The sequence below is a fragment of the Castor canadensis genome, chromosome 2, assembly GCF_047511655.1.
Source record: "Castor canadensis chromosome 2, mCasCan1.hap1v2, whole genome shotgun sequence".
In the NCBI taxonomy this organism is placed as follows: domain Eukaryota; kingdom Metazoa; phylum Chordata; class Mammalia; order Rodentia; family Castoridae; genus Castor; species Castor canadensis.
Genome location: NC_133387.1, coordinates 19,438,863 through 19,464,887, shown reverse-complemented (window position 1 = coordinate 19,464,887; position 26,025 = coordinate 19,438,863). Strand labels below are relative to the sequence as shown.

Below are 26,025 nucleotides of genomic sequence, written 5' to 3'. Positions count from 1 at the left end.
TGAAAACTAATTTTGAAATGACCCAGTCACCTCACTTAGAGATAAATTTCCAATATAACATGCTATCTTTATCAATGCAATACTAATAAAAACTTTTTAAAAAAGGCATTTAATGCTTTGTTATAGCAAAACTATTTTAATTCAAAATTTATATGCCTATTTTTATTTGATAGAAGTATATGCTTTTAAGCAAAAGTTATGCTGCATCAAGACAAAACTCTGTAATGACAACAGAAATAAAAAAATGAGTTCAAAGAGAAAAAGGATTGATATAAAATTTCCAACTGTTAAAGTTTGAGTATTTTTTAAATGGATGATGAAAGGTATCAACACATTATGGATTAAGAAAATTAAATTTCTGGAGGATTCCAAGATGGTGGCTAGAGGGACAAAACAGAAAGCGAGCCTCCTATAACGTAATCTTGGAGAGATGCTAGAGACACATCTTGCAAGCAAAACCACTGAGAAGAGGCAAAACTTTGACCCCTCCACACCTCCAGCAGGCACAGAGAATCTCCACGTTAAACGGAGAAACCAGGAGGACCCCCAGGCCGCCAGTCACCCGCGCCCACATGGCTTGGGAAGACGCAGACAAGGTGAGCTTCGTGGTACCGCAGTAATCCCACAGACAAGCCTGGGCCAGAGCAGCATAGCCCCCTGGACACTGATCTCCACCAGGGAAAAAAGAGAAACTGAGTAATAAGCAATAAGAATAAAGACATGCTGGAAAGAGGGTGGGGCGCACTGAGCGCTGAAGATTGGGGGAAGGGAACCCTTCCCGGGACTGTAAATAAACAAGCCAGGCAGCCGGAGGCGCTCTGGTGGGACTGGGGGGCGAGGCGCGCCCAGCAACCAGGAGCAGGAAAACTTGTAAGAGTGGCGGAGGGAGGAAAACTCCACAGGAGAGGAGGGAAGACCCACTTCCCACGTGAGCTATAAACAAACATAGCGGCTGGCAGGAGCAGCAGCACCGCCCAGTAATCAGGAGCAGGAAAGCTTGTGAAAGCGGAGGTGGGAGGAGAATTGCACAGGAGAGGGGGGAAGACCCACCTCCCACATGAACTGTAGATAAACACGCAGGCCTGAGAATGTGGGGGCAGTGTCACCTTTCCCAGTGCTTGGAAAGGGGAAAGCTTGTAGCAGAGGCTCCCGCTCCGGAGAACTCTGAGCAACAAAGCCTGTGGGACCAGGTGAGTGCTAAGCTCACCCCAGAGATCTGCATAAATAACGCCTCCAGCAACAGCAGGGTGACAGCAGCGGGCAGGCAAGCCACAGCCACAGAACCATTCACAGAACTGTCTCCAGACTCTTTTTTTTCTTTTTCTCCCTACCTTTGATGAGAGAACAACCGAATTACACCTGCAAGCAGAAGAACTTACTGAAAGTGTATTGCATTTGAACTTGGGACACTTGCTGGGGTTTTTTTGTTTTGTTTTTTTCGTGTGTGTGTGTGTGTGTGTGTGTGTGTGTGTGTGTGTAGTTTTGTTCTACTTTATGAGTCCCATTTGATGAGACAACTACAGAACAACATTTGAGGCACTATCTCCAGGATTGGAGACTGAGACAGACACCCAAATTAAGACCGAAACTTCACTGCATTTGAACTTGGAGGTTTTTTTGGTTTTTTTTTTTTTAATTTTCTATTTTCCATTTTATTTTAATTCATTTATATATATAGATATTTCTTTCATTTACTTTTTATTTTTATTCTTATCTTTATTTTTTTTATTTTTGATTTTCAATCCTCTCTCTGTCTCTCTAATGTCTGTTCAGCTTACTGTCAATTAGTACAGTAAAGCTCCCTGTTTATACCTTTGAAACCTTCTTGTCTGACACCTTGTTCTGTTTTCTCCCTCTTGTCTGTGTATTTGTTTTCCCCTTTTCTTGAACTTCTTGCTTTCCATCTCAGCTCACCCTTCCACTCTAAATATCACCATTGTTATTATTACAAACTATAAAATACTTAATTGCACACAGTACAGGGACAGTAACAACACCAAGGACAATGACAGGAAGACAGAAAAAACAGGGAAACCAGTTTCCCCACAGCAAAAAATTAGTACAGGAACCAGAGGGGAATGAAGAGAACAGAAACTCAGATCCAACTCCAACAAAATGAAGATAAACTATGCCAAAGAACCCAATGAAGCCCACAAGAATAATTTAAAAGAAGACATACTACAAGTACTCAATGAGTATTTTATAGAGATGATACTGGATAGGGTCAATCAAAATGTACAGGAGACACTCAAGAAATTCCAAGACAACAAAAATAGAGAATTTGAAAAAGCAAAAGAAGAAATAAAGGAAACCATAGAAGCACTATATAAACACCAAAATGAAAGAGAGAACATGATGAATAAATGGATAAATGAACTCAGGTCAAAAATAGACAACATTAAAGAGGAAACCACCCATGATATGGAAAACCTCAGGAAAAAGAACGAAACAGAACTGCAACACAAAACGGAAGGCCAATCCAGCAGAATAGAACAAACAGAAGACAGAATCTCAGAACTTGAAGATGAAATGGTAATTAAAGGAAAAACCGAAGAACTATTAATTAAACAACTCAACACCTGTGAAAAGAAAATGCAAGAACTCACCGACTCCATCAAAAGACCAAACTTGAGAATCATGGGCATCGAAGAAGAAGAGGTGCAAGCGAAGGGAATGCGTAATATATTTAACAAAATAATAACAGAAAATTTCCCAAATCTAGAGAAAGATATTCCCATACACATGCAAGAGGCCTCCAAGACACCAAACAGACCAGATCAAAATAGAACTACTCCAAAACATATCATCATTAAAACAAGTTCAGAAACTAAGGAAAGAATATTGAAGGCTATAAGAGAGAAAGAACAAGTAACATACAAAGGTAAACCCATCAAAATCACAGCAGACTTCTCAACAGAAACATTAAAAGCAAGAAGAGCGTGGGGTGAGATCTTCCGGGCACTGAATGAAAATAACTTCAACCCCAGGATACTCTACCCAGCAAAACTATCATTCAAAATAGATGGAGCAATAAAAGTCTTCCATGATAAGCAGAAACTAAAACAGTATGTGACCACAAAGCCACCACTACAAAAGATTCTGCAAGGGATTCTGCACACAGAAAGCGAAACCCAACTTAACCATGAAAAGACAGGCAGCACCAAACCACAGGAAAAGAAAAAGCAAGACAGTAGAGAGTAACCTCAACTTAGGTACACACAATCAAACCTTCAAACAACTAAGACAACTAAATGACAGGAATCACCACATACCTATCAGTACTAACGCTTAATGTTAACGGACTTAATTCACCCATCAAAAGGCACCGCTCAACGAAATGGATTAAAAAGGAAGATCCAACAATTTGTTGCTCACAGGAGACCCATCTCACTGACAGAAATAAGCATAGGCTTAGGATGAAAGCTGGAAGAAGATTTACCAAGCCAATGGCCCCCGAAAACAGGCAGGAGTAGCAATACTTATCTCTGACAAAGGAGACTTCAAACCTACATTGATCAAATGAGATAAAGAAGGACATTCCATACTAATAAAAGGGGAAATAGACCAAAAGGAAATAATAATCATCAATCTGTAGGCACCCAATGTCAACGCACCCAATTTCATCAAACATACCCTGAAAGACCTAAAAGCATATATAAACGCCAACACGGTGGTTGTGGGAGACTTTAACACCTCATTATCATCAATAGATAGGTCATCCAAACAAAAAATCAATAAAGAAATCCAAGATCTAAAATATGCAATAGATCAAATGGACCTAGTAGATGTCTACAGAACATTTCATCCAACCTCTACACAATATACATTCTTCTCAGCAGCCCATGGAACCTTCTCCAAAATAGATCATATCCTAGGGCACAAAGCAAATCTCAGCAAATATAAGAAAATAGACATTATGCCGTGCATACTATCTGATCACAATGCAGTAAAAGTAGAACTCAACAACAAAAGTAAAGAAAAAAAACATGCAAACAGCTGGAAACTAAATAACTCATTACTTAATGAAGAATGGATCATCTCTCTACAACAAAATTAGAAGTAAGGGCAAAATAGTTTCTGCTGGGTATTGAGGGGGTTGGGGGGAGAGGGAGGGGGCGCAATGGGTGGTAAGGGAGGGGCAGGGGGGAGAAATGACCCAAGCCAGTATGCACATATGAATAAAAGAAAAAAAAAAGAAAATTAAATTTCTTAATTACTTATATAAACAGCAATACAGCATTTTTATTTTAAATACCAGTATTGATTATATGCTGAGAATTACATCCTTTGCAAATTACTTTTAACTTACAAAAAACTTTAATGTCAACTCAAAATATATGTATGTGCAGATTGTCAAATTTTTCTGTGGAATTTGTGAGTGAAAAGTTTAGAAAAGCATTATTTTTAGAACTCTAAGTTTTTCACTTACATTGTGGGAAATTGGCCATTCTTTATGGAAGAGATTAGAACTACACTTATTCTACCAATGTAAAAAGATGTACAGAAACTTAGGTAGTAAAAAACTGGTAGGAAAAAGTTCCCTATGCAGTAAGACAAGGTAACACAAAGAATGCTCTAACCATCAGCCCCTCACTTAATTTTATAGTGGATACAACTTTGAACAGCCCATCAGATTTATGACCTCATAGCCAACAGTCGTTTTGGGAAAGATGGGTGGAAGTTGTTAGCGAAAGTACAATGTGCAAAAACTACACTAGACAGCAAGAGACAAGGGGAGCATGTAACGGGAATAATTTTTAAAAGCAAGAACTCATGACTGGAGGTACAGCAGCTGCTTTCCAAGTATGAAGCCCTGAATCCAAACTCTAGTCCCCCCCAAAAAAAAGACCATTAACAGTAGTAGACTCTAGGACCCTGATATATTACCACACAGTACAATAATATATGGTCATAAAGATAATTGTGAGTTATCAGAGAAAGGGCTAAATTATTCTATGCAAGAAAATAAGGTTCATTGTAATACATTTAACAAAGGTGTCCATCAAAGGGGTTTTTTAATTGTGACAGTATTTAAAGTATTTTTCACTATTTAGAAAATTCACTTGCATACAGCACTTGTTTTCAGGTTATGGGAGATAAATGAAATGATACTTTATCTAAATCTTACCTGCTGGGAATTATCACCATTCCCTATACTGAGAGAATCTGAAGGTTTGTCAATGGGGCTGTAAAAAGGAAAGCATAGTTAAATAAAATCAAGAGTAAAGTCATTCTGTGACAAAAACAAGCATCACATAAAAGTCAGAAAAACAGACATTTTTACCATATTAACAAGTACTTACTGAGACACTGTGATATAAGATATTAAGTCAGATGTTAAGAACACAAAGAAATAAAAGGTAAGACCTTACCCTTGATCACTACTATCCATTGAGGAACTTATATTCTAATTAGATTCTCTAAAAACCCATCACTCTAATAATAGCTTATGGAAAAAAAAACTGCTTAAAATAAATCAAAATACTAATCCATCATTTAGTTTAGTACATGTGAAAAACACATTTCCCATTACAGTTTTTGAAACTCTGACTTCATTTTTTAGGTGTTTGACAGGAGGGCATAAAGGTTATATGTAATCTTCTCTAGCTTCTTAAGAGTCACAAATTTCTCTAAAGTCTTCCAAACACGCTAATCTTAACCTTAGAAAAGGTACAGCTTTATATATATTTAATGTACACACACACACACACATGCTTTGGGGCAAACTATTGACTCAAACAAAAACATCAAAATTTTATTTCCATATAGAGAAAATGCAAAACTATCATAAAGACCAAAATTGCAAACTTCAAGTCCATTTTAACTTGTGTGACTTAAAGTCAAACTAAAATCTCTGCATTACAATACTGACCTAATGACATTATTTCTGTTACTTCCTTAACTCAGCTATATGGACAAAAGAACAAAATATAAAGATTATTACTCAAATGGGTATATAGTAAAAAAATTAACATTCCAAATTTCTCAGAATTATTTTATTACCTGGAAATATATGCAAAGTTACCTTTACAAACAAATAATTTCCCAGTACCATATTTAACTGTTCTAAACAAATTTAGCAAGAGCTAGTACCCAATCTGAATCCCAGGTGTATTTTCTGCAAAGACAATGCTATATACTTTTGATTATAGCAGACTGCTAGGACTAGCTATCAAACTGTTTAAACAAAAAAGGCTGTAAGTCTTTTAGTAAAAGTGAATCTAACACAAGTTGGCAAATTGGAGAACATTTCCTAGAAGATACCAAATTTGGGTAGGTCCTTAAAAAGATGTTCACATTACAGGGAGGAAGGGGAAAAGGAGAAATGATAGCATTAAAGTAATAAAAGACAGGAATAGAACAGGTGTCAAGGGTTAAAAGGTCACACATAGTTAGGAGTTAAGTAATTAATTTAGCTAACAAATAGGATGGTTTAATAACAAGAGAAGGTAAAGACAGAAAGGCAGATAAAGGCCAGACTGCAGAGGCCAATGGAAATAGGCAGTGTTTTAAAAAGATTCAGTAATGGCATAAAGGACAGATTGGAACATAATAATTTGAAATAAACTTATATTACTCTAATAATAGGGAAATAAGGAGTTTAAAGTTGAGAGGAAGACACAGTAATAGAAATGTAAAGATGAAGAATTTTAGTGCCTGAATCCTGACTTATCTTTCTAGTCATCACCATCAAATATCACTAAACACCCCATATAGCTATCTTATATAAACAAAAATGTCTTTTTTCAAACACAGAAAACAAGAAGGTAAAACAGGTCCTGTCTGAGGGGCTGGTCCCAGAGGGAGGGGGTAAGATGTATGGAAAGGGTGAGGAGGGTGAATATGGTGAAAATATTATACACTCATGTATGAAAATGGAAAAATGAGACCTGCTGAAACTATTCCAGGAATGAGGGGAGAAGGGATAAAGGGTAAATTCAACTATGACATATTGTAACAACTTTGGTAAATGTCACAATGTACTCCAGTATAACAGTAATAACCAATTAAAAATCACTAAACAATAATTTCCAATGTAAGTGCTGACAGTCTTGCTAATGACCAGGGCAATATGATATGAAACTATTATTGTATTAAGAATAAACTGTAAGGATATTTATGGATCACAACTATTTAGAATAATCTACCATCTTGTCCACCATCTCAATTGCAATTTCGTAAGCAATGATTCACAGTACCTTATGCTGTACCTAGAAAGACTTTTATAAAAAATGCTCAAGAATTTCTAGGCCAGTGTCATTAATCCAAAAATAACTGCTAAAAAAGAATGCTACTGGCAAAATACTAGTAAGCTTATGTTCCACTCAGCATATTCTTCCTAATTTATTTAACGATCAACATATTCAAGGAGCATTAAATTAAAAGCTTTAAAAAATATAACTAGAAATTAATTTATATTTAATGAGGGCCGTAAAGCCTCAATGATAGTTAAATGTGACATTAAAAGTTCAACCATCAATGGAAAAGTAGAAAAGTTCTGTAAATACATGTGTAATCCCAATAGAAATAAAAAATATATTTCCAAATTCCAATAAATGTGAACTCCTTCGATCTCTAATAGTTGGACAAAACCCCCACTCTACTAGGGGTGGGGGCATGGTTCAAGTGGTAAAGCATCTGCCTACCAAGATCAAGATCTTGAGTTCAAACCCTAGTACTGCCAATAAATAAATAAATACATAAATAAAAGACATCTACCAATAGGTTAGAGTTCTCACAACTACACTAACATCAGGTGTAGAATTTCTCTTCACCCAGCTCTGGATCTGCTTATGTTGTGGTCATATTAACAAATCTGTTAAACTTTCAACATCCACTCACCATTATCATGCCAAGAGAGTAATGGCTAAAACAGGGGGAAACCAGTGTGCTATGATAAATTATGAAGGGCTTTTTAAAATTTAAAAACAAATAAGCAAAGCCAGGAATGGTGGTATCCACCTGTAATTCTGGACTTCGGGAGGCTAAGGTAGGGATATCTTGAGATTGAGAGCCTGGGCTACATAGCGAGACCATGCCTCAAAAGCAAAAACAAAACAAAAATAAACCAAACCAAAAAAGAGTAAACAAAAGCCTACAGGCTTTCTTAATTCAATCTCTTTTTTTGGTACATTAAAAAAACTCGGAGTCTTTATTCCCATTTCCTGCATGGGGAGCAGGAGATACTTCTCTTCTCCCCATTTTCCCATTTCTCTCCACTTTTATCCCATTACACTAAATCCCTTTCCTAATAAACTTTACTATTACTTTTACTATTAAAAAACTGCTTCCATTCTGAAGCAAAATGTTTTTTCATTCCCAATTCAATGGGAAAGCTTTTAAGAACCACTTGTACAGCACAAAACAGAGGGGTAGAAATTGAATAGAGAGGGAAAACTAGGTGTTTGAAAACTTAAAGATACCAATTTCATTTTCTATGATATACACAAAGAAAAATAGACAATATAAAATGAACTAAATCAAAGAATAAGAGGCAAAATCAAGACGTTGACAATTTTTGAAAAGGCTAAGTGCTGGAAGACCACCTATTCCTATAGTTCTCTAAAACACTGCAATGGTTATGATGATGAAAGGAAGAGAAAAAGACACTGTAGTCCATAAATGACAGAAAGTACTGACTGAAAAATACTGGATTCAAAGTCACACAACTGACTGAGAAGTACTGGATTCAAAGGGCACTAAGAAGTGTTAACAGGTAGTTCAGTCTCAAAGCACCATCAAGATTGGATTTCCAGAGAGCAATGGTGTATACGCAAATCCTAGAGACAGAAATTCACAAACATGTATTTTCACAAAAACAGTCTAATATTTTTTAAAGTTTTTTAAAATAGTTTTAGGATCTACAGCAATATCATAGGTTTCTTAGGAGTAAATATTTTTAAATAACCCAAATGGTTGGAGTCAAGTGTTAGAGAGCTCTTCAAAAACTTAATATATAAGCATATTGTGTGTGTGTGTGTGTGTGTGTGTGTGTGTGTGTGTGTGTCATACACACACATAAATTTAAAGTATAAAGAATAGCTGGTCTTCCTCTCTGGAGATTCTGGTTCCACTGGTCTAAATTGAAACAACTAATATCTGGTGCTTTCTGCAATAGAGAAAGTGAAAAGAGACATGATGAAAAGACATCAAGTCTCCTGAAGTATTACTAGATTTCACAGCTAGAAGGAATCATTAAAGTCAAATATAAATATTTTGTTTTACAGATAAAGAAAACAAAATTCAATCTGTAATCTTGGCAATTGGAAAGCTGAGATAGAAGGATCTCAAGTTTGTGGCTAGCCTGGATTACATAGCAAGTTCAAGACCAGCTTGGACTATAAATGAGACCCTGTCTCAAAAACAAACAAAAACAATCTGTAGGCAGGCAGTGAAATAGCTGGGCCTCAGATGGGATCTTCAGATGCCCAGCCAAGTTGGGCATCTTCTAACTTGTTCCAAAGGTAGTACCTGAATTTTGCTTCCTTTTATTTCCTTAGTGGCAATGCCATCAAATTACTGAAAAGAGTTTCACTGCTGCTCTTTTTAAAACAACTGCAACATAAAACAATTACAATTTTGCAACACAAAACGAGAACCAAAGAAAAACTCATTTGGGAGGACTTGAGATGAGACAGAAAAGGTTGAGGTGGTCTAATTCCCTTGTTAATCAAATTTAAAAGATAAAAACTCATAGTAAGCATATTTTTAGTTACATTTTGAATATAAATGTTTGGACAATCACTAGTAGGTACAAAGAATTGATTATTTTTAGTATTAAAGCTGAAATATGGATACCTACCATATAAACATGTGGCAAGTCTACAAAAACGGCAAGTAAAGTCTCTATTTGTTCTAATTTTGTATTTCAGTGATAAAGTTTAATCTTTAAAAAGATACTGTACTTTTAAGTTGCATTTAAATATACAATTGCTCGGTCAATGTGCCTTTTCTTCTGTTCTAGGAAATAAGAGCATAAAGAACCTTATCTTTTACTACCACTCTCTCCACACTCATTCCACCCTACCTTCTGGAACAAATCCTTTACACTAGTAGCTCTAACTTTTTTGACTATATTCAACTTTGATGGGGTAAGATTCCCCCAGAATCTCAGTCATAAATACTCTGAGGTCTATCCATGATTTAACAAGCTCTGCTTGAAACTATCTCCTATAAGTCTACAGACCACACCTTTTCTAAATCTTAGTGGTTTACCAAATAATTAAAGGGAATCCAGAGAACAGGATTCATGCAGTAAGCATTCCCATTCTCCCTAATTAATATGGTATTCTGAGTATACTTTTGGTATACCAGAACTTATACTTTATCTTCAATAAGGATATAGCCATGTATTTTAAAAAGATGTGTATTTCCTCTCCATGTAGTAAAAACTGATAAATTCCTACAAAAGTTTCTCTTTCAATATTTCACTAGCTAACCCACTACTGCCACCAACCTGTGGCTGAGGGGAGAGTCTGCTTAAAATACTGTCAATTCCTTGGAAGTTACAATTCATCCACTGTATTTATGGTGAGGTATTAAGCCTCCAACACCAGCGTTTCAGTGTCAAGTTACATATAGGATGGTGTGGTTTCATTTAACTGAATTCATGTGACATTAAATTTTTTTCCTAATGGTTTTAAGAATTTTAACTCAAAACAATGGCACAGTGGGATAATGAGGTTGGGCTTTGAAGTGACAAGAGACTGGTCGAAATCTGGTCTCTCATTTATTTGTGTGGGATACTGGAAAATTATTTAAATTCTTTAAGACTTAGTTTTCTTAATCTGTAGTATCATAGTATCTACCACACAGAACCACTGAAAAGATTAAATGAACACAGAGGACACCAATTCTTTTGTCCAATTCCTTTCATAACTAACTCTTAGCTTAAGATCTCCATTTCCTCACTAGTTTGTTTGAGCTACGGTATCAAGTCATAACCACTTGTAACCCATGATTCCTATACCTGCTCTCTGTCCTCAGCACGGCAGCCTCCCTAGCTGTTATTCGTTCCACAGTCTTCAGATGGTACACAAATAGTGTCTCAATCTAACTGAAGGTATTACAAAGCCCTGAATTTTATCCCCAAATTAAATATCCAGTCCTTACATCCAGTCCATCAGTACTACATGGCTTCCTCACTCTCCACTCTTATCATTTGTATTCATCATTTCAAAGCAACTTAGTCATATGGAAAAAGAATAACTCTACAGTCAAAACTCACCCAACTACTCAGCAGGCAGAGATAAGAGGACTGAGTTCAAGGCCAGTACAGGTAAAAAGTTATCGAGACCCTATCTCAAAAACAAGCTGTGCATAGTGGTACATTTCTGAGGTTCCAGTTATTTGGGGTGCAGGTAGGAGGGTCACAGTCTAAGGCTGGCCCAGACTCAAGACCCTATTTGGGCAGGGAAAAAAAGCTAAAAAACTAAAACTAAAATCAAAATGACTGTGGGAGAGGCTGAAGTGGTAGAGCACTTACCTAGCAAACACAAAGCCAAGTTCAATCCCCAGTATAGCCCCCTCCAAAAACCAAAAAAAACAACAACAAAAAAACCCTCAATGTGACTGATGTACTCTCAAATTCATAATAATGAGAAGAATAAATGACAAATTCCTTTTCAGAATTTTTGCTCCCTAAGTAAGACAGGAATAAGGTATTACAGAAAATTTAATATACTAACATTTACATGTGTATATTACATATATGTACGTATGTATGTGTATCAGGGGATCATGTAAGGGTTCAGTAAGGATTAGTAGCTATAGTACTTTTAAGACTTGTACTCTAGCTTAATTAAAAATTAGAATTAAATTTTAAGTTGAGTTATGAAGTTTTAGGCATGCTTTGCTCTCTTCTAATTTTTCTTATAAAACTGTGACTTGCTATCTAAGAATACTATGAAAGGAAAAGATGGAAGTTTAATTCTCAGCTTGCTTTGAAGAAGAAAAAAAGTCTATCTCTTGGGTGGGACCATGGAAAATATCACACTGCTCATCGTTCCAACCTGATTAAGTCTTCCCCTGCAGGAAGGAGAAACCTTGCCTACAAATCCATCCCCAACACCTATTGCTTCTTTAAGCCTCCCTTGGGTGGTGATAACGTGCAAATGGAAACCAAAGCAGATCTTTGAGTTCTGGTATGACTGACAGCCATAGACTTATTCACATTCTAGGGTTGACATGGGAAGAATGAATGCTACCAGAGCTTGCCAAAAAATAAATAAATAAATAAAATAAAATAAACTTTGTGACTTGGGCCATAAAGTGTCATTTAATAAATTTTAGGTAAGTAAAAAATTAAAAAAAAAAACACCTCCAAAAAACCCCTCCTATATCATGCACTTATGCAAACCATAAAATACCTATAACAAAATGTATTCTGGTTCCAACTGAGGTAAAGTAGCCCTGGCTTTGGGCAAAGTTATCAAATGATTTGTCTATTTTAAATTTTCCTTCTTTATTCCTTCCCTACTTTACAACTTTTGGCTCCTAGAATATTGTTCATTGGCTACTAAGTTATGAATATACTCTGAGGATTATCTAACTAAACTTTATAATGAGTGCTAAATCCATATAATATTAACCCTAGTAATAAATTTATAGTAATTAGTGAATCTATTAAGAATTGACCAAAAACTAAAAGCTAAATAACTTTTAAATTTGGGGAAAAGAACTGTGAGACAAGGTCTCACTATGTACTCACACTAGCACTGAATTCCCAATCCTCCTGCCTTAGCCTCTCAAGTGTTAGGATTACATGTCCAGATTCCAAAATATCTTTTGATTAATTCCAACAATAATTTCCAATCTAAAGGAAAGCAGCTTAACATTATTAGGAATATCAAGAGTAAAACCATTCTTGAGTGAAAAAACACTAGAAACAAAATTAAAGAATGAGATAATAATGCCTCTTAGTACCACTAGTCTAACACTGCTTTTAATTTTTAGCACAGGGATCCTTAAACAGGAAGAGGTAGATGAAGATTCAAAAGGACAGACCAGGAAAAAAGACCAAATATATTTCCTAAAAAGCACAAAACACAAAAGAGATATACTATGCTAGTAGTTACAAGGACTCAATGTTATAGAACATAAATTCTTCCGAAAGTTGATTTATTAACTTAATATATTTTGAAACACAAATAACTGATCAACTAATTGGGGAAAGCTAGATCTGTAATTCACTTAAAAACACAAACAAAACATAAAAATTCACAATGCATAAGAATTCACTATTAATCAAATACAAACTAAAATAAAGATAGTTGCTTTTTGTTTTGTTTATTAAACTGACAAATATGTAGGAGAAAAAAAAAATCCACTTCAAGGAAGTCAGTACTCTCATACTTTTTGACTAAGCAGCTATACTTCTAGGAACAAACAAAACTATCTTCAAAATACTGATATGAAATTACACAGAAGGGAAAATACATGTATCATTTTGAGCGAAAACCTCTGGGTACCAAATCATATCAAGTTGTTTTCTTCTGTATGCTTTCATAAATTTCTCACATTTTCTTCAATAAAAATATTACTTTTATATCCAGAAAATAACACATGTTATCTCAAGGAGCTAGTCTAAGTTTTAAAGTTCTGCTCTGAAATCTCTAAGCCCATAATGTAAAATTAATTAGAATAGCATTTTTCAATGAGAACAATGATGTACATAAATGTTGAATGCATCTGAAATAAATGTCTACAACAATAACTTCATTCTTATACCAAGCACTGCAGAAGTGGCAGCCAATAAAATAGCATATGGTTTATTATTAATACACAGGGCTAGAAAAGGGAAACAGCGGGGGGAAGGGGGGAGAAATGACCCAAACATTGTATACACATACAAATAAAAGAATAAATAAATAAATAAATAAAAAAGAAAAGGGTAACAGTCCGATTGTCAATCCAAAATATTTGTTTGGACTTAGCTTTTATTCCTAGCTTTGATATAAACAAATCTCATACAATTTACTACACAGTAACTTTGTTTTGCTTTATAGCCTCTTTATGTATTTATGTATAAGGAATAAGTATTTAAATTTAAATAGTCATTAAATTTAAATAATCTTCACTGTTAAAGGAATAAATAGGGACTTCAAAAACTTAAAATACAACATGTTTCTAAGAAATAGACTCTGACAATAATTCAAGCAATTTTTACTGGCTACATTTGAAAATGGCTCTCACATTATTTTGGTACTTAAGAGACACTGGACTACAAATATTTAAAAGTTAGACATTAGAACATCACTCAAATTTAACCATATGACTTTCCGACAGGTCATAACCAAATGCAATCCAAGATATGAAGATCACCATATCAGAATGAAACTCAGTATTAAATCTGCAAATTTGTAAAAGCATCGACACAGTATTATCCACTGAAAACCACGTTGGGGGTGGAGGACAAGAGGTATCTTTTCTCCCCAATGAGTAAGATTCTGAACATGTGATACTCTCCTTAATACAGGATGTAAGACTTTAGTAACTCCTGGTACTAGACATCCTTACTATTTGTAGCCTCAAGACACAACACTTCAGGTAATTCCCACTTTCCCTTTTAAATGTTTTCTCCCTCCTCCTTATGTCAGTAGGAAACCTCAACTGGGTGAAAAAAAAGCCTATTAATATACAACATCTGTTGATTCTTTTCTTTTTGTTTTGTTTGGTGATAGGATCTCACAATGTAGACAGGCTGGACTCAAAGTCATGATCCTCCTGTCTTAGCCTCCTGAGGCTGGGATTACAAGGGGGTGTGCCTGGCTCCTTGATTTTCTTTTAAGCAAGGGGGTGGTTCCTTGAGCTTAGGGTAGTTTGCAAATCACTACAAAAGTTGAAGACACCAAGAAGTTTGTCTGAAGTGTTACCAGTGAGCAGTAAGCAGCAATTATTCAAATACAGAAATTATGACTCAACATTTTCCATACAGCTGAACAATAAACGATAGACTTTGCATAAATGATAGACCCTGTTAAGAAGAATTTTGACTAAAAAAGATACAGAATGAAAAGAATAACAGATGAGGGAAAGATGTCTAGCTATATTAGTATCAGTACTTACGTATCATACCTCTGCAGTGGTGTCACTTTGTTTTTATTCTTGTCAACTGAACCCGTAGATAGCTGAAGAAAATTGGGATTTAATTTATATAATTCTTGAAGCAGCTTCTGTTCATATTCTTGATGTTTACCCGCCTAATGAAAGAAGACATTAAAACTGCAGTGGGATTCACAAAATGTCTGATATAAAATACTGAGTTACCTTCTGAATTATTAAAGATATCCAATAAAACATACAAGTTTTTTTATGGATCCAGAGAAACCTATCAGGATGTTACAAAACTTCTAGACCAATAAAAATTATTCCAACAAAATTACATGATACACATTTTGTAAAATAAGGTATTTCAACAACCTATTATATAGAAAAGCATATTGTGGAGAAAACAATTTCACTAGCTCAACAAACTAGAAGGTCCATTTTAAACCTACTTCAAACAGGTCATTACTGAGTTTTCTAAAGATCACCCAAAATTTATTAATGGATCTCCTGTTTCAATTAGAAATTAAAACTGTAAATTTAACCTTCTATATTCTAACTAACTTCTAATCTAACTATATTTTTCATTATCTTGGCACTAAGTAAAAAGTCCATTAGTTTGTTTTTACTCTCCTTTCCCCTTACTAAAACAAAATCTAATGTATTTTAAAGTCTATATCAAGGGTCAACAATTTACAGCTAGTCCCTTGTTTTGGTGAATATTATTTTAGTGTGACATAGTCAAGCTCATTCATTTAAATACTGTCTGTAGCTGTTTTCCTGCTAAAACCCCAGAGTGCAGTGTTGCAACAGAGACAGTGGAGTAGTTATTACAGAGACCACATAGCTCAGAAACCTTAAAACATTTACTAAGTGGTCCTTCACAGAAAAAGTTTGCTGATGCCTATTCTAAACACCAAAAAAAAAAAAAAACCCAAAAAACAAAACTGTATCTAATATAGCTGGATAGCCATACATCAGAAGAGAACAACACAAATGTTATGGGAGAAATCAGGCAAGGACTGACTGTAGAAGGTAATCATATACAAAAATAATAGCAAAATAACTCTGAGCAGCTTTTTACTATTTTCATGCATATTGTGACTGAAAGGACGTTTTTACTTACCTGCAACAGTATTATTTTAAAATCATAACTTAAGCACATTTTACGGCAAAACCACAATGTAACAGATCAAAACCAATGTGAAATAATAATAAACTGGGGCAGTATCATTTAACTGAACACAAGTGTATCATGTACACTGCACAATGCATCATTCCCTGTTCTAAGAAGCCACTTACTTGTTTCAAATGAATCTATAAGTATGTCCTATGGTACTCAATACTCAGTTATGGCGTAACAAGGAAAGATTTTCTGATTTTTGCTATGATATAAATTTCTTCAAATTTACTTTCTACACCAAGTGTTTTAATAAGGAAACCCCCTTTCAAAATAACTTCTAAATTAAAGAGAGCAAGATGACTTCAGGATAACACTATGAAATGACTTTTAAGTTAAATATACTTAGATGTAGACTTTACATCTTTAAAACATGAACAGCCTTGACAATTCTTTCTGTAATCGATGCCTCATAAGATACTATGGCCTTCATTAGCCACAAAGAGATCAACCTGATATCTGAAAGATTCTATAGTAGCAGTTGATAAAGAGAGCCAAAATCCCATCACAAGTAAGTTCCAACAGACTGTCCATATATTTTTCTTTTATTGAACAATACTTTAAATGAGATCAATTAAGACTTGAAAATTTGTTGCCAGAAATCTATACTGTAACAGTATATGTGAGTAAAGTATACCCTCCACTAGTTAAAAATTCAGTCTGAAATGATTCTATCTAGATTTCACTTGAGAAAGTTTCACACAAAAATAAAAAAAAAATTAAAAAGCATTTATTGAAAACATAAGATACCAGTACTTCATCCATACCTGTTAAATATCAGCTATTTTAACAGTTTTTAAATCGCAAAGACCATATTGTCAAGAAACTCCAATTTATTTATTATGATAAGATTTAATCTGTACTAACTCTAAGTCAAAAAAGATAATACTTCATGTTATTTATCCATCTGTCTTAAAGGAGCTCCTACCAGACTTCTCAAGTTTTACCAGAAGAATGAAAGGTAGCAATGAATGCCCCCCACCTTCTAAGTGAGAAGTATTTCTGCAAAAGTCCACAGCAACAATCTGAAGTCCTCATCTACAAAAGGGAACTGCAGCATTGTGCTTTGGTATAATCCTCATTTAATATGCCACATGGTCAACATTTTTACTTGTAAAAGCATGTTTATACTATAAATTGAAAGGAGACAGGAGAAGAGGAAATGTAAAAGAGAACATAGGATATTCAGCTTTCAATTCACCCTTTACAGGATATGGACGCAGTGGACACTTTCAAGGGAGAATCATTTCACAAAAATGTAATTTATCAGCATCACTGGACAGAATATCATTCTGTAGAATACTATGTAAAGAGTAGAGATTGGGCCAAAGGGAAAAAAAAAATAACCAACTGTATCCCTCTTAGCCTTCATATTTCTGATAATCCCCTCAAAGTAGCATTTCCCAAAGTATTTTCTTTGGTCAACTGAATTCTGGATGTATAGGTGGCAGATCCCCCTTTTGGATATGTATCAGCATATTAAAGACTGACAAGTTCTACAATGGATAAAACAGAATTTACTCATAGCATTTTCAAACTTAATTGACCACAGACCCATTTTTATTACAATATCATCTTGCAGAACAGACATTTCATTGAACACATTGGAATATGCTACTTTAAAGTAATACCAGTTTTTAAAAACCCAAATCTTGAATTTTTGCTTGTGCAACTTTAACTTATAACGTCTCCCTTTTGTGCAAAATTGATAATTCACATGACTTTACTACCTGCATTTCCTCTTTTGTGAAGCTGGCTGCCTCATCCCCCAATTCATGTAGATACATGCAGTCAGGTTTTGGACACTGCATATTCTTTAAGAAGTAACTGCAGTATTTTGTTGTACCTAAAGATGCCTGGAGGAAAAGGGAAGGAGGGAAAAACAACTCAAAATATGAACTGACATCACACTGAGAGTTCCATGATTAGTGTTTTTACATTACCTAAAATGAGACATAGATATGACAAAACATACTGACTGGGAATCCTATGGAACTGATCATGCCTGGTAGAATTTATTGCAGATGATGCATATTTGGAAAGTCTCAGCCTATGGTTTCCAGAACTTGAATACCCTAGACATAAGGAAATCTGTTCCCTTTTATGAGTGGTTAAACACAGAAAAAAGGCAAATTTCTTTTTCTAATTATGCCATCCTTCTTCCATTTACATAAAGCATTACTTGGTGAGATCTTCACACAAATCAGATATTTAGTGGCAACAAATCAAAGCTATCATCTATTTCTGATAAGAATGATTCCAATTTCACAAAATAAGATAAATATAAAAACACAAGATTTTAAAGGATCATCCCCTAATAATGAATGTGTTTATTTCTACTTAATAAATAAAACAGGACCCTATGTAAGTCAGCTATCACAGGTTGGTATGGGAACCTAACTCTGAAGACAGATTAACTGTCTTCAAAGTTAGTACATAAATGCTGGGCTCACCTCTACTTCCTACGTGTTATCCCTCCCTCTTAGAAAGGAAAGATCAAGAGAATCACATTACCTTAAGTGTTCTGCCATCTACCACCACATTGTTGACACACTGTATGGCCCTGAGAGCATCTTCTGACCGAATATAGGTTACATAAGCACTGGCACTCGGACCCTAAAGTAAAAAAAAAATCCCATCCCTTTGTTATTAGTTTCAAATTAAAGGACACTAGAAAAAAACCAAAAATTCTCTTATAAACCTGCCTTGGGAATTCTACAGCCCTTCCTACTACTATGTTGTTAAAAATAATGACAACAGAAGCAGTAATAGTTTTTTTTTTATCAAGTATTGTATCAGTTTATTTAAACACAATAATACTTGAACTTTATCTGATTTTAAGGACACTACAACATAGATTTTTTTTTAAAAAGTCATTTGACAGGCTTGCCACGGTTAGAAAAACATTTGAAACTTAGACTTAAAAACAAGAATTAAAGACACTGTCAAAGTATGGTCTCTCAAAAATAAATGCAATCTGTAAGAGTTTTCTGCTAAAACCAGCATAAGATATTAAGTTTTCAACATCTAAAAGTATTACTGATTATAAATCACTAATTATCATATTTCCTGATACAAGACTTAACTCCCCCATCCTTTTACCCCATCACTTAAATTCTGTTTTACTATTTCCTTCTTATTCTATCAATTCATTAAGTCCTAGAAGGGCCGAATGAACAGCAAAAATTCCCCCAGTCCACCAATAGAGGTCTCTACACTGAATAAATCCTTGACCATCAAGTTTTGTAATCACAGAAAGCAACTTTTCCCTCTGGGTCCAGGTCAAGTCCAGACACAGAAAGGAAAAACAAAGATCCCTATAATTAGTTACCTGTGAGCCTGCATATGATGTGCTATTATTGATGACAACTTTATGTATTTTACCAAACTTCCCAAAATATTCTGGACGTTTTAAAACCTATAAAAGAAGAAGAAATAAGGTATAAACTGTCCCCATTCTCATCAACTTTATCCATATAATGGGAACATTCACCATTCCTTGTTATTGAAAGAAAAATGGTAATTTCTTAAAGTTTCTCGTGAATGTGACTACTTCCTAATTATAATTTATGTAGCTAACCTACAGATAATTTAAAGTCTGAAAGCAATTCTTTTTTGACCCACTTAATAGAAACAGAGACCAAGTCTAATAATATCTATTATGCTCTGTCACAGTATTCTTAAACACAAAATAGATGAAAGATTTAATAAATGATCCTTATAAGAAAGTAATTCTTAAAACAGTGACCAAAAGTATGTATAAGGGCAGAGACAGAAACAAAGAATAGACCTAAAAAAAAGGACTCATAAATTTACTACATATTATGTTAGCACACTGCTCATGAATTCTAAATATGATGAGAACAGTTCCCCTCAGCTTTCCATGCTTTATGATTTATCATTGTGCATATAGCTTCCTATGTCAAAAATTATACTGTTTCTCAACTATCTCATAGCACCATGCCTCACACCCCCCCGTTCTGCCAGTCAATTATATTTGGGAAAAAAACATACATTTCTTTCTATATTACGTGGTTACTTCTTGGTGGTTATTTCCCTTCATACTTAATCTCACCTCTGTTTTTATGTGATTTCCATATGCATTCTTTTAGCTACTCTTACAAACTTACATAACCTTGGATATTTGATCAGTATGTAATTTGATATTAAAAAAACCTCTCCCATGATTTGCAACTACTTGGACGTTAAATTTTGTTGGTTTCCTAGAATTTACCTATAGATCTGTTCCTACAGTCTCTTCAAATAGCAAACTTTCACAATTAATAGTTTTTGGTTGGTATGTCATTAATTCTTAACAGTCTTCAAATTAATACAAACTAATCATCATATTTTATTGTGGATACTTATACATATAAGGTTATGCTTGCTATAGCCACCTCTAATGGATGAAAAGGTGAAGTGATTATACTAGTTTCCAATTTTTTTTTTTTTACTTAATTTCTTTGAGGGATAGAACAGTAACTAATGCAATGACCCTCAGATTGTTTACAGCTAAGTTTCAGGGCTGAGCTATTCAAGAGAATAGCTTGAAAATGTTTTTTCTAGCTAGTGAAATTTGGAACTGCATTCAATATTCTAGCAGGATATGTACCAACTCAGCATTCATCCTCACAGCTAAAATATCTTTTCCAAAGGCTGGTCACAGGTCTTCCTGTATCAGTATCTCACATCATATGTGAGTTTATGGCAGAAGTTCTCCTTGAAGGAAGCACTCAAAGGGGCATTTTGGGCATTTGTGGAAACTGTTATTGGGTTGGGCAGCTGTTAAAGTGCCTTGGAGACACTACTTGCATTCAGTGGATGGAATCCAGGAATGTCTTACCAAGCTCAAGCTAGCCTTGCTCTACAATTGTCCTGCATGGCACAACTTTTTTATGTCCTGTAAGACATTCATGCAGCTAAAAAGTCTGTTTATAATTAAGTGAACCTACAAACAAGCTCCATTATTAAATATAAATACAAAGTATTTTCCAAGTTTTGAAACACACTGGATTAATAAAAAACATCACATCCTTGGCATTTCATGGTACCCAAGTTTACAATGCACTTATCTGTAATATCTGTAGTTGTCACATTCAGTGATTCTACAAATATGGGCAAGCACCTTACTACTTCACTCTGTAGTGTGAATACTTCAAGAACCTGAATACTCATATAGGACTTGAGGAAGTAATTACTTTCATTTCTCCTTGATATGTATCTTTCTCAAATTACATGTGTAAACATATACTATGGAGAAATTATTTTATGAAACCAATGTCATACAGTATATCAGGTTTGTGTGTGTGTGTGTGTGTGTGTGTGTGTGTGTGTGTGTGTGTGTGTGTCAGCAGGGGAGATACGAGGCTTGAACTCAGGGCTTTGCGTTCACAAAGGTGGTGCTCTATCACTTGAGACACACCTCCAGTCCATTTTGTTCTGGTTATTTTGGAGATGGGGTCTGGAGAACTATTTGCTGGGGCTGACCCTGAACTATGATCTTCCCAATCTCAGCCTCCCATGTAGCTAGGACTACATATGTGAGCCATTGGCACCTGACACAGAATCAGTTTTTAAAGTATGGACAAGGAATATGATATACTTGAAGGTCACTGGTTTATGGGAATAGTTTCTGGCAAACATTTTGGTATAACACCTTCATAACAACATGAGCTTGGTATATAATTATACTGACATGTCCACTCTGCAGCCATATTGGTATTTTCAGAACACAAATCTAGCCAGGTCTGTCTGTTAAGAACAGAGTGCTTTTAGGATAAAGTACAAACTCCTTAGCATTATTACAAAGCCCTGTGATCATTACCACTTACCTTGCCAATCTTATCTCTCACCATTGCATTCTAATCTTTCATCCAAACCAATCAGATTGCAGATGGAGGTCTTTCTCATCCAGAAGCATTTGTACAATTCCTGTGCCAGAAGCACTTTACCTCAAAGATAGCAAAGGACTATATACCACCCCTGCAAGGTCTGGTGCTATCTCTTGTGCGTCCACAGAATACAGTGCTTCTCATATTACACTGTTATTTGTGTAAATAAGCAGGTACTATCTTGTTTATCAGTGTATGCTTGGTGTCTTAAATAGTGTCTGGCACACTGCAGGTACTCAACAAATGTTTACTGAAAAACTGAATTGTGTTTGCACCAAATAGAAAGGATTACATGAATATGTTACACTGGTTGGCCTCTATGTATTAGCAAATAGCCAGTAACTGATATGGAACAGGCTGCCCAAGCAAGGGGAATTCAAAGTATCTAAATTTTACGTATTAACTTGAACTTGCCAGATTCTGCTAGTAAAATAATATTCCAGTGAATAAAGTTAAGAGTATGGGGAATAGACAGAGCACCCTGTACATCAGCACACACGACCATATATTTACTTCACAGTGGGCCAGTTTTAGCATTAACACAGGATATAAATGGCTATTTGAGAGCTGGGGACATGGCTCAAGCAGTAGAGTACCTGCCTAGCAAGTGCAAGACCTTGAGTTCAAACCCTGCTACCACAAAAAAAAAAAAAAAGACTATCTGAAAGAATTATGCCCAATGCAATGCCGCCCAATGACTAAAATGTTTGTTAGCTATTCTTTGGGAACACAAATTTTCAGGGACACTATAGAGAAAAACAAAAACTTGGTAATAAAATAGATGCTTGAGTAGATAAATGTTGATGAATAACAACAATCATCAATTTAGAACACCCAGAATAGGAGCTCTATAACCACAGACAAGTCACTCAACTTCCCTTTGCCTCAGTTTCTCATTTGTAAAATGAAACAGATGCATCATTACAATCTTTTAGTTCCTCAAATGAAACGATGTCTTAAGCTACCACACATAGCTGGGATACACCTGACATTACTTGCAGTGTACTAATGTCTATTAATTCTTCAGGCATATCTTAATCATCCTTTCTTCAGGGAGGCTTCTTGTGAATCTCTATAATAGCTAAGTAGCCTACTGTTACATGTTCCCAAAGAGTCACGTACTTCCCTTTGTATAAATGTATAAGCACTCGAATTCTGTCTTCCCCACTCATTTGTAAAAGCTTGTCAAGGGTACAGTCTGTGTCTGGCTTACTTCCTAATTTACCCCCAACATCCAAGGACCTAGCACATGGTACATTAAGATTTCTAGTGGTTTCAAGTAACTGCATCTCAATTGTTGGTCCTTATACTGCTACAGGACAAAGGAAAGAAACAGAGTGTTCATGTCATATGGTAGTCTTAAGGACAAAATAGAATCATTATCTATTTTCACAGAGAACAAAACAGAATAATTTTCCATTTTCACAAATTATTAGCACTAAAGAAGACTTTAGATATCTAGCTCAACTCCTTAGTTTTACAACTGAAGAAACTGAGGCTAAGAAAGATTAACACAAAATCACTATTAGTCAGTGGTTCCTTAGCAATTATTAAGGAAGATTTTTTACTTTCTTCCAAGATTTAGTATTTTCAGAGAAATACTACAGTTGAGCAGGGTTATTTCCAAATAAGGCAAGCAAACAAAAAATGTCAAGTTGACAAAGAAAACAGAGGAGGACTTACCTCTGGGTCTGCTAGGCGCTGAGACAGACCTACAACAAAGACAAGGTTTTTTTGTACAACACGAACACTAGCCAAATGCTTGCGATTTTCTGAGATTTTCTGTTTTCTCTCATTTTGTTTCTGTTTTTTCTCATTCTTTATCCTTTGCAATTCTTCCTGGGAGAGTGGTTTATAAACTGCTGGGTCTTCTGGATATGGCTTTAAGCATTAAAAAAACATAGGTTAGCATTAAATAAATAGAAAAACTGCATAAGTAACGATTACACAAATCAGGGTAGCAAATAAATGGTTGCTACATTCTCCTTTTTTCTAAATGTTTCAATTGCTTAAAGTATTTTTATTTAATAAAACTTAAGTAAGTCTAAAAATACATTTTTTTGGCTTATCACAGACCACTTTTAGCACAAAAATTCTAAACATCAACCATTCAATTTTGGTATTTCCCACAAAGGTTATGGGACAATTTAAGCTATTGAGGTGCATGCATATAAAAGGCAAATACAAGTTCTCTCATCTGAATATGGGTTTAGCATGTTACAATCAATAAACATTTAATGAAAACCTACTATGTGCTAGAAGATTAATGAAGTCATATACTTGTTTTTTTAAAATACATTCCCAGTCTAAGAGGGAGAGAGGTAAATAAGTAACAAAATCTAGATACTCTAGTTTAGGAGTCTGAATTTAGTTTTAACATTTATTGGTCATATGACTTTAAGCTATTAAGTCAGACTCTGCCTCAACATCCTCAAATATAAAATGAAAATAATCTTAAACGTTAATGTAAAGATAATATAATAATCATAAAGCAATTATTATTGTGCCTAGTACATATTAATCCCTCAATAAATACTAGCAATTGTATTGTTATATGTCTCTGTCTTTTCCTTTTCAGAATTATGGTATCATTTTCATTCCTACTGCTAATGTCAGTGGTCCAAAGAAGAGTCAGAGTGGCTGACTCTGAATTATAGCCCACCCTCTCTAAAATCATGTAACCTTTCTGCCTCAGTCTTTTCATCTGTAAACTGGAAATTACAGTACTTTAGCCAGAGGAATTTTGTAACAGTTAAAAGAGATAATATGCTTATAAGTAATTAAAATTATACCTTGCACATACAAGTGTTCAAAAAGTCATTTATTAGTACTACTAATAAACATGATTAATGATAAATGGAAGATGGAATACATTAAATGTAATATTTAAAACAATATGGACAGAACCCAGGAAATTATGCCTATCAGAATACAGTAGTAGGGAGAACAGAAAACAGTGCTAATAAGAAAAAAAGTAGGATCAGGAAGAGTGAAGAGAATACTTTACTATGCCTTTAATATAAAATTACTTGCATCTCCTCATTTACAAGTAAAAAACAGAAACCCTCAAACCTGTGAACATATCTAGACTAAAGATGATGCCATTAATAAAGGGAGATTTCCAGGTCAGGTGTGGTTGCTCACGCCTGTGAGCTACCTGGGAGGCAGAAATCAGGAGGGTCACAGTTCCAGCCCGCCCAGACAAAAAGTTACAAGAACCCATCTCAATCAATAAGCTGGACATGGTGGTATACACTTGTGATCTCAACTACCAGGAGGATTGTAGTCTAAGGCTGGCCCATACAAGAACATAAGACCCTATCTGAAAAATAACTAAGGCAAAATAGGGTGAGGGGTGTAGCTCAAGTGGTAGAGCATCTGCCTGGCAGGTGCAAGCCCCAAGTTCAAACCCTAGTGCCATCAAAAGATTTCCTTTTATTTTCCTCAACCTCTACTATTATTATCCCAAGCTCTCCAGACACCCAGTTCTTTCCTTTCATGACCACTTTCAACTTGAATACTTTTAAAGAAAATCTTATGTTCTTCACAGTTTACCTATCATCAACAAACTTCATTTCTGTGTACCTAAAAAAGATGTAGGCATTATGCCCAATGGTCTCATATAGGATGTGAGCATCCATGACTCCCACATTAACAAATCTGAATCACTGAGCTAACTGGTCCTGTTTGGCATACTTCAACTGACTTGTGAGTGGAAGGCATAGAAAACAGTTGGCTCAATAACCTGACTTTCATATTATCCTTAGAACTCTCTTCAGGATCAAATATAAGATTAGTATGACACCTGTCAGAAGCTCAATAAATTTTCTCCAAATGAACACCAAGCTACTGAGAAGTTAGCATACCTAAATTCTGGAAAAAGACTTTTTTCTCAATAATTCCTCTCAA

The 26,025-nt window shown here is 35.0% G+C and overlaps 1 protein-coding gene across 7 annotated transcripts in view; it reads right to left on the bottom strand.

The window, feature by feature from the left end:
* Cnot4 (CCR4-NOT transcription complex subunit 4) overlaps positions 1 to 26,025 on the bottom strand; it is a 117,121-nt gene that overhangs the window by 33,083 nt on the left and 58,013 nt on the right. For 4 of the 7 annotated variants that reach the window (XM_020182916.2, XM_020182918.2, XM_020182920.2 and 1 more), the window contains 6 exons: positions 23,800 to 23,997; positions 19,557 to 19,643; positions 18,740 to 18,841; positions 17,956 to 18,081; positions 15,067 to 15,200; positions 5,129 to 5,186 (listed from right to left, as the gene is read on the bottom strand). In XM_020182916.2, coding sequence (XP_020038505.1) covers positions 5,129 to 5,186; positions 15,067 to 15,200; positions 17,956 to 18,081; positions 18,740 to 18,841; positions 19,557 to 19,643; positions 23,800 to 23,997 — 705 coding nt within the window. The remainder of the gene's footprint in view (positions 1 to 5,128; positions 5,187 to 15,066; positions 15,201 to 17,955; positions 18,082 to 18,739; positions 18,842 to 19,556; positions 19,644 to 23,799; positions 23,998 to 26,025) is intronic. The other 3 variants (XM_020182917.2, XM_020182919.2, XM_020182921.2) reach the window with 1 other exon arrangement.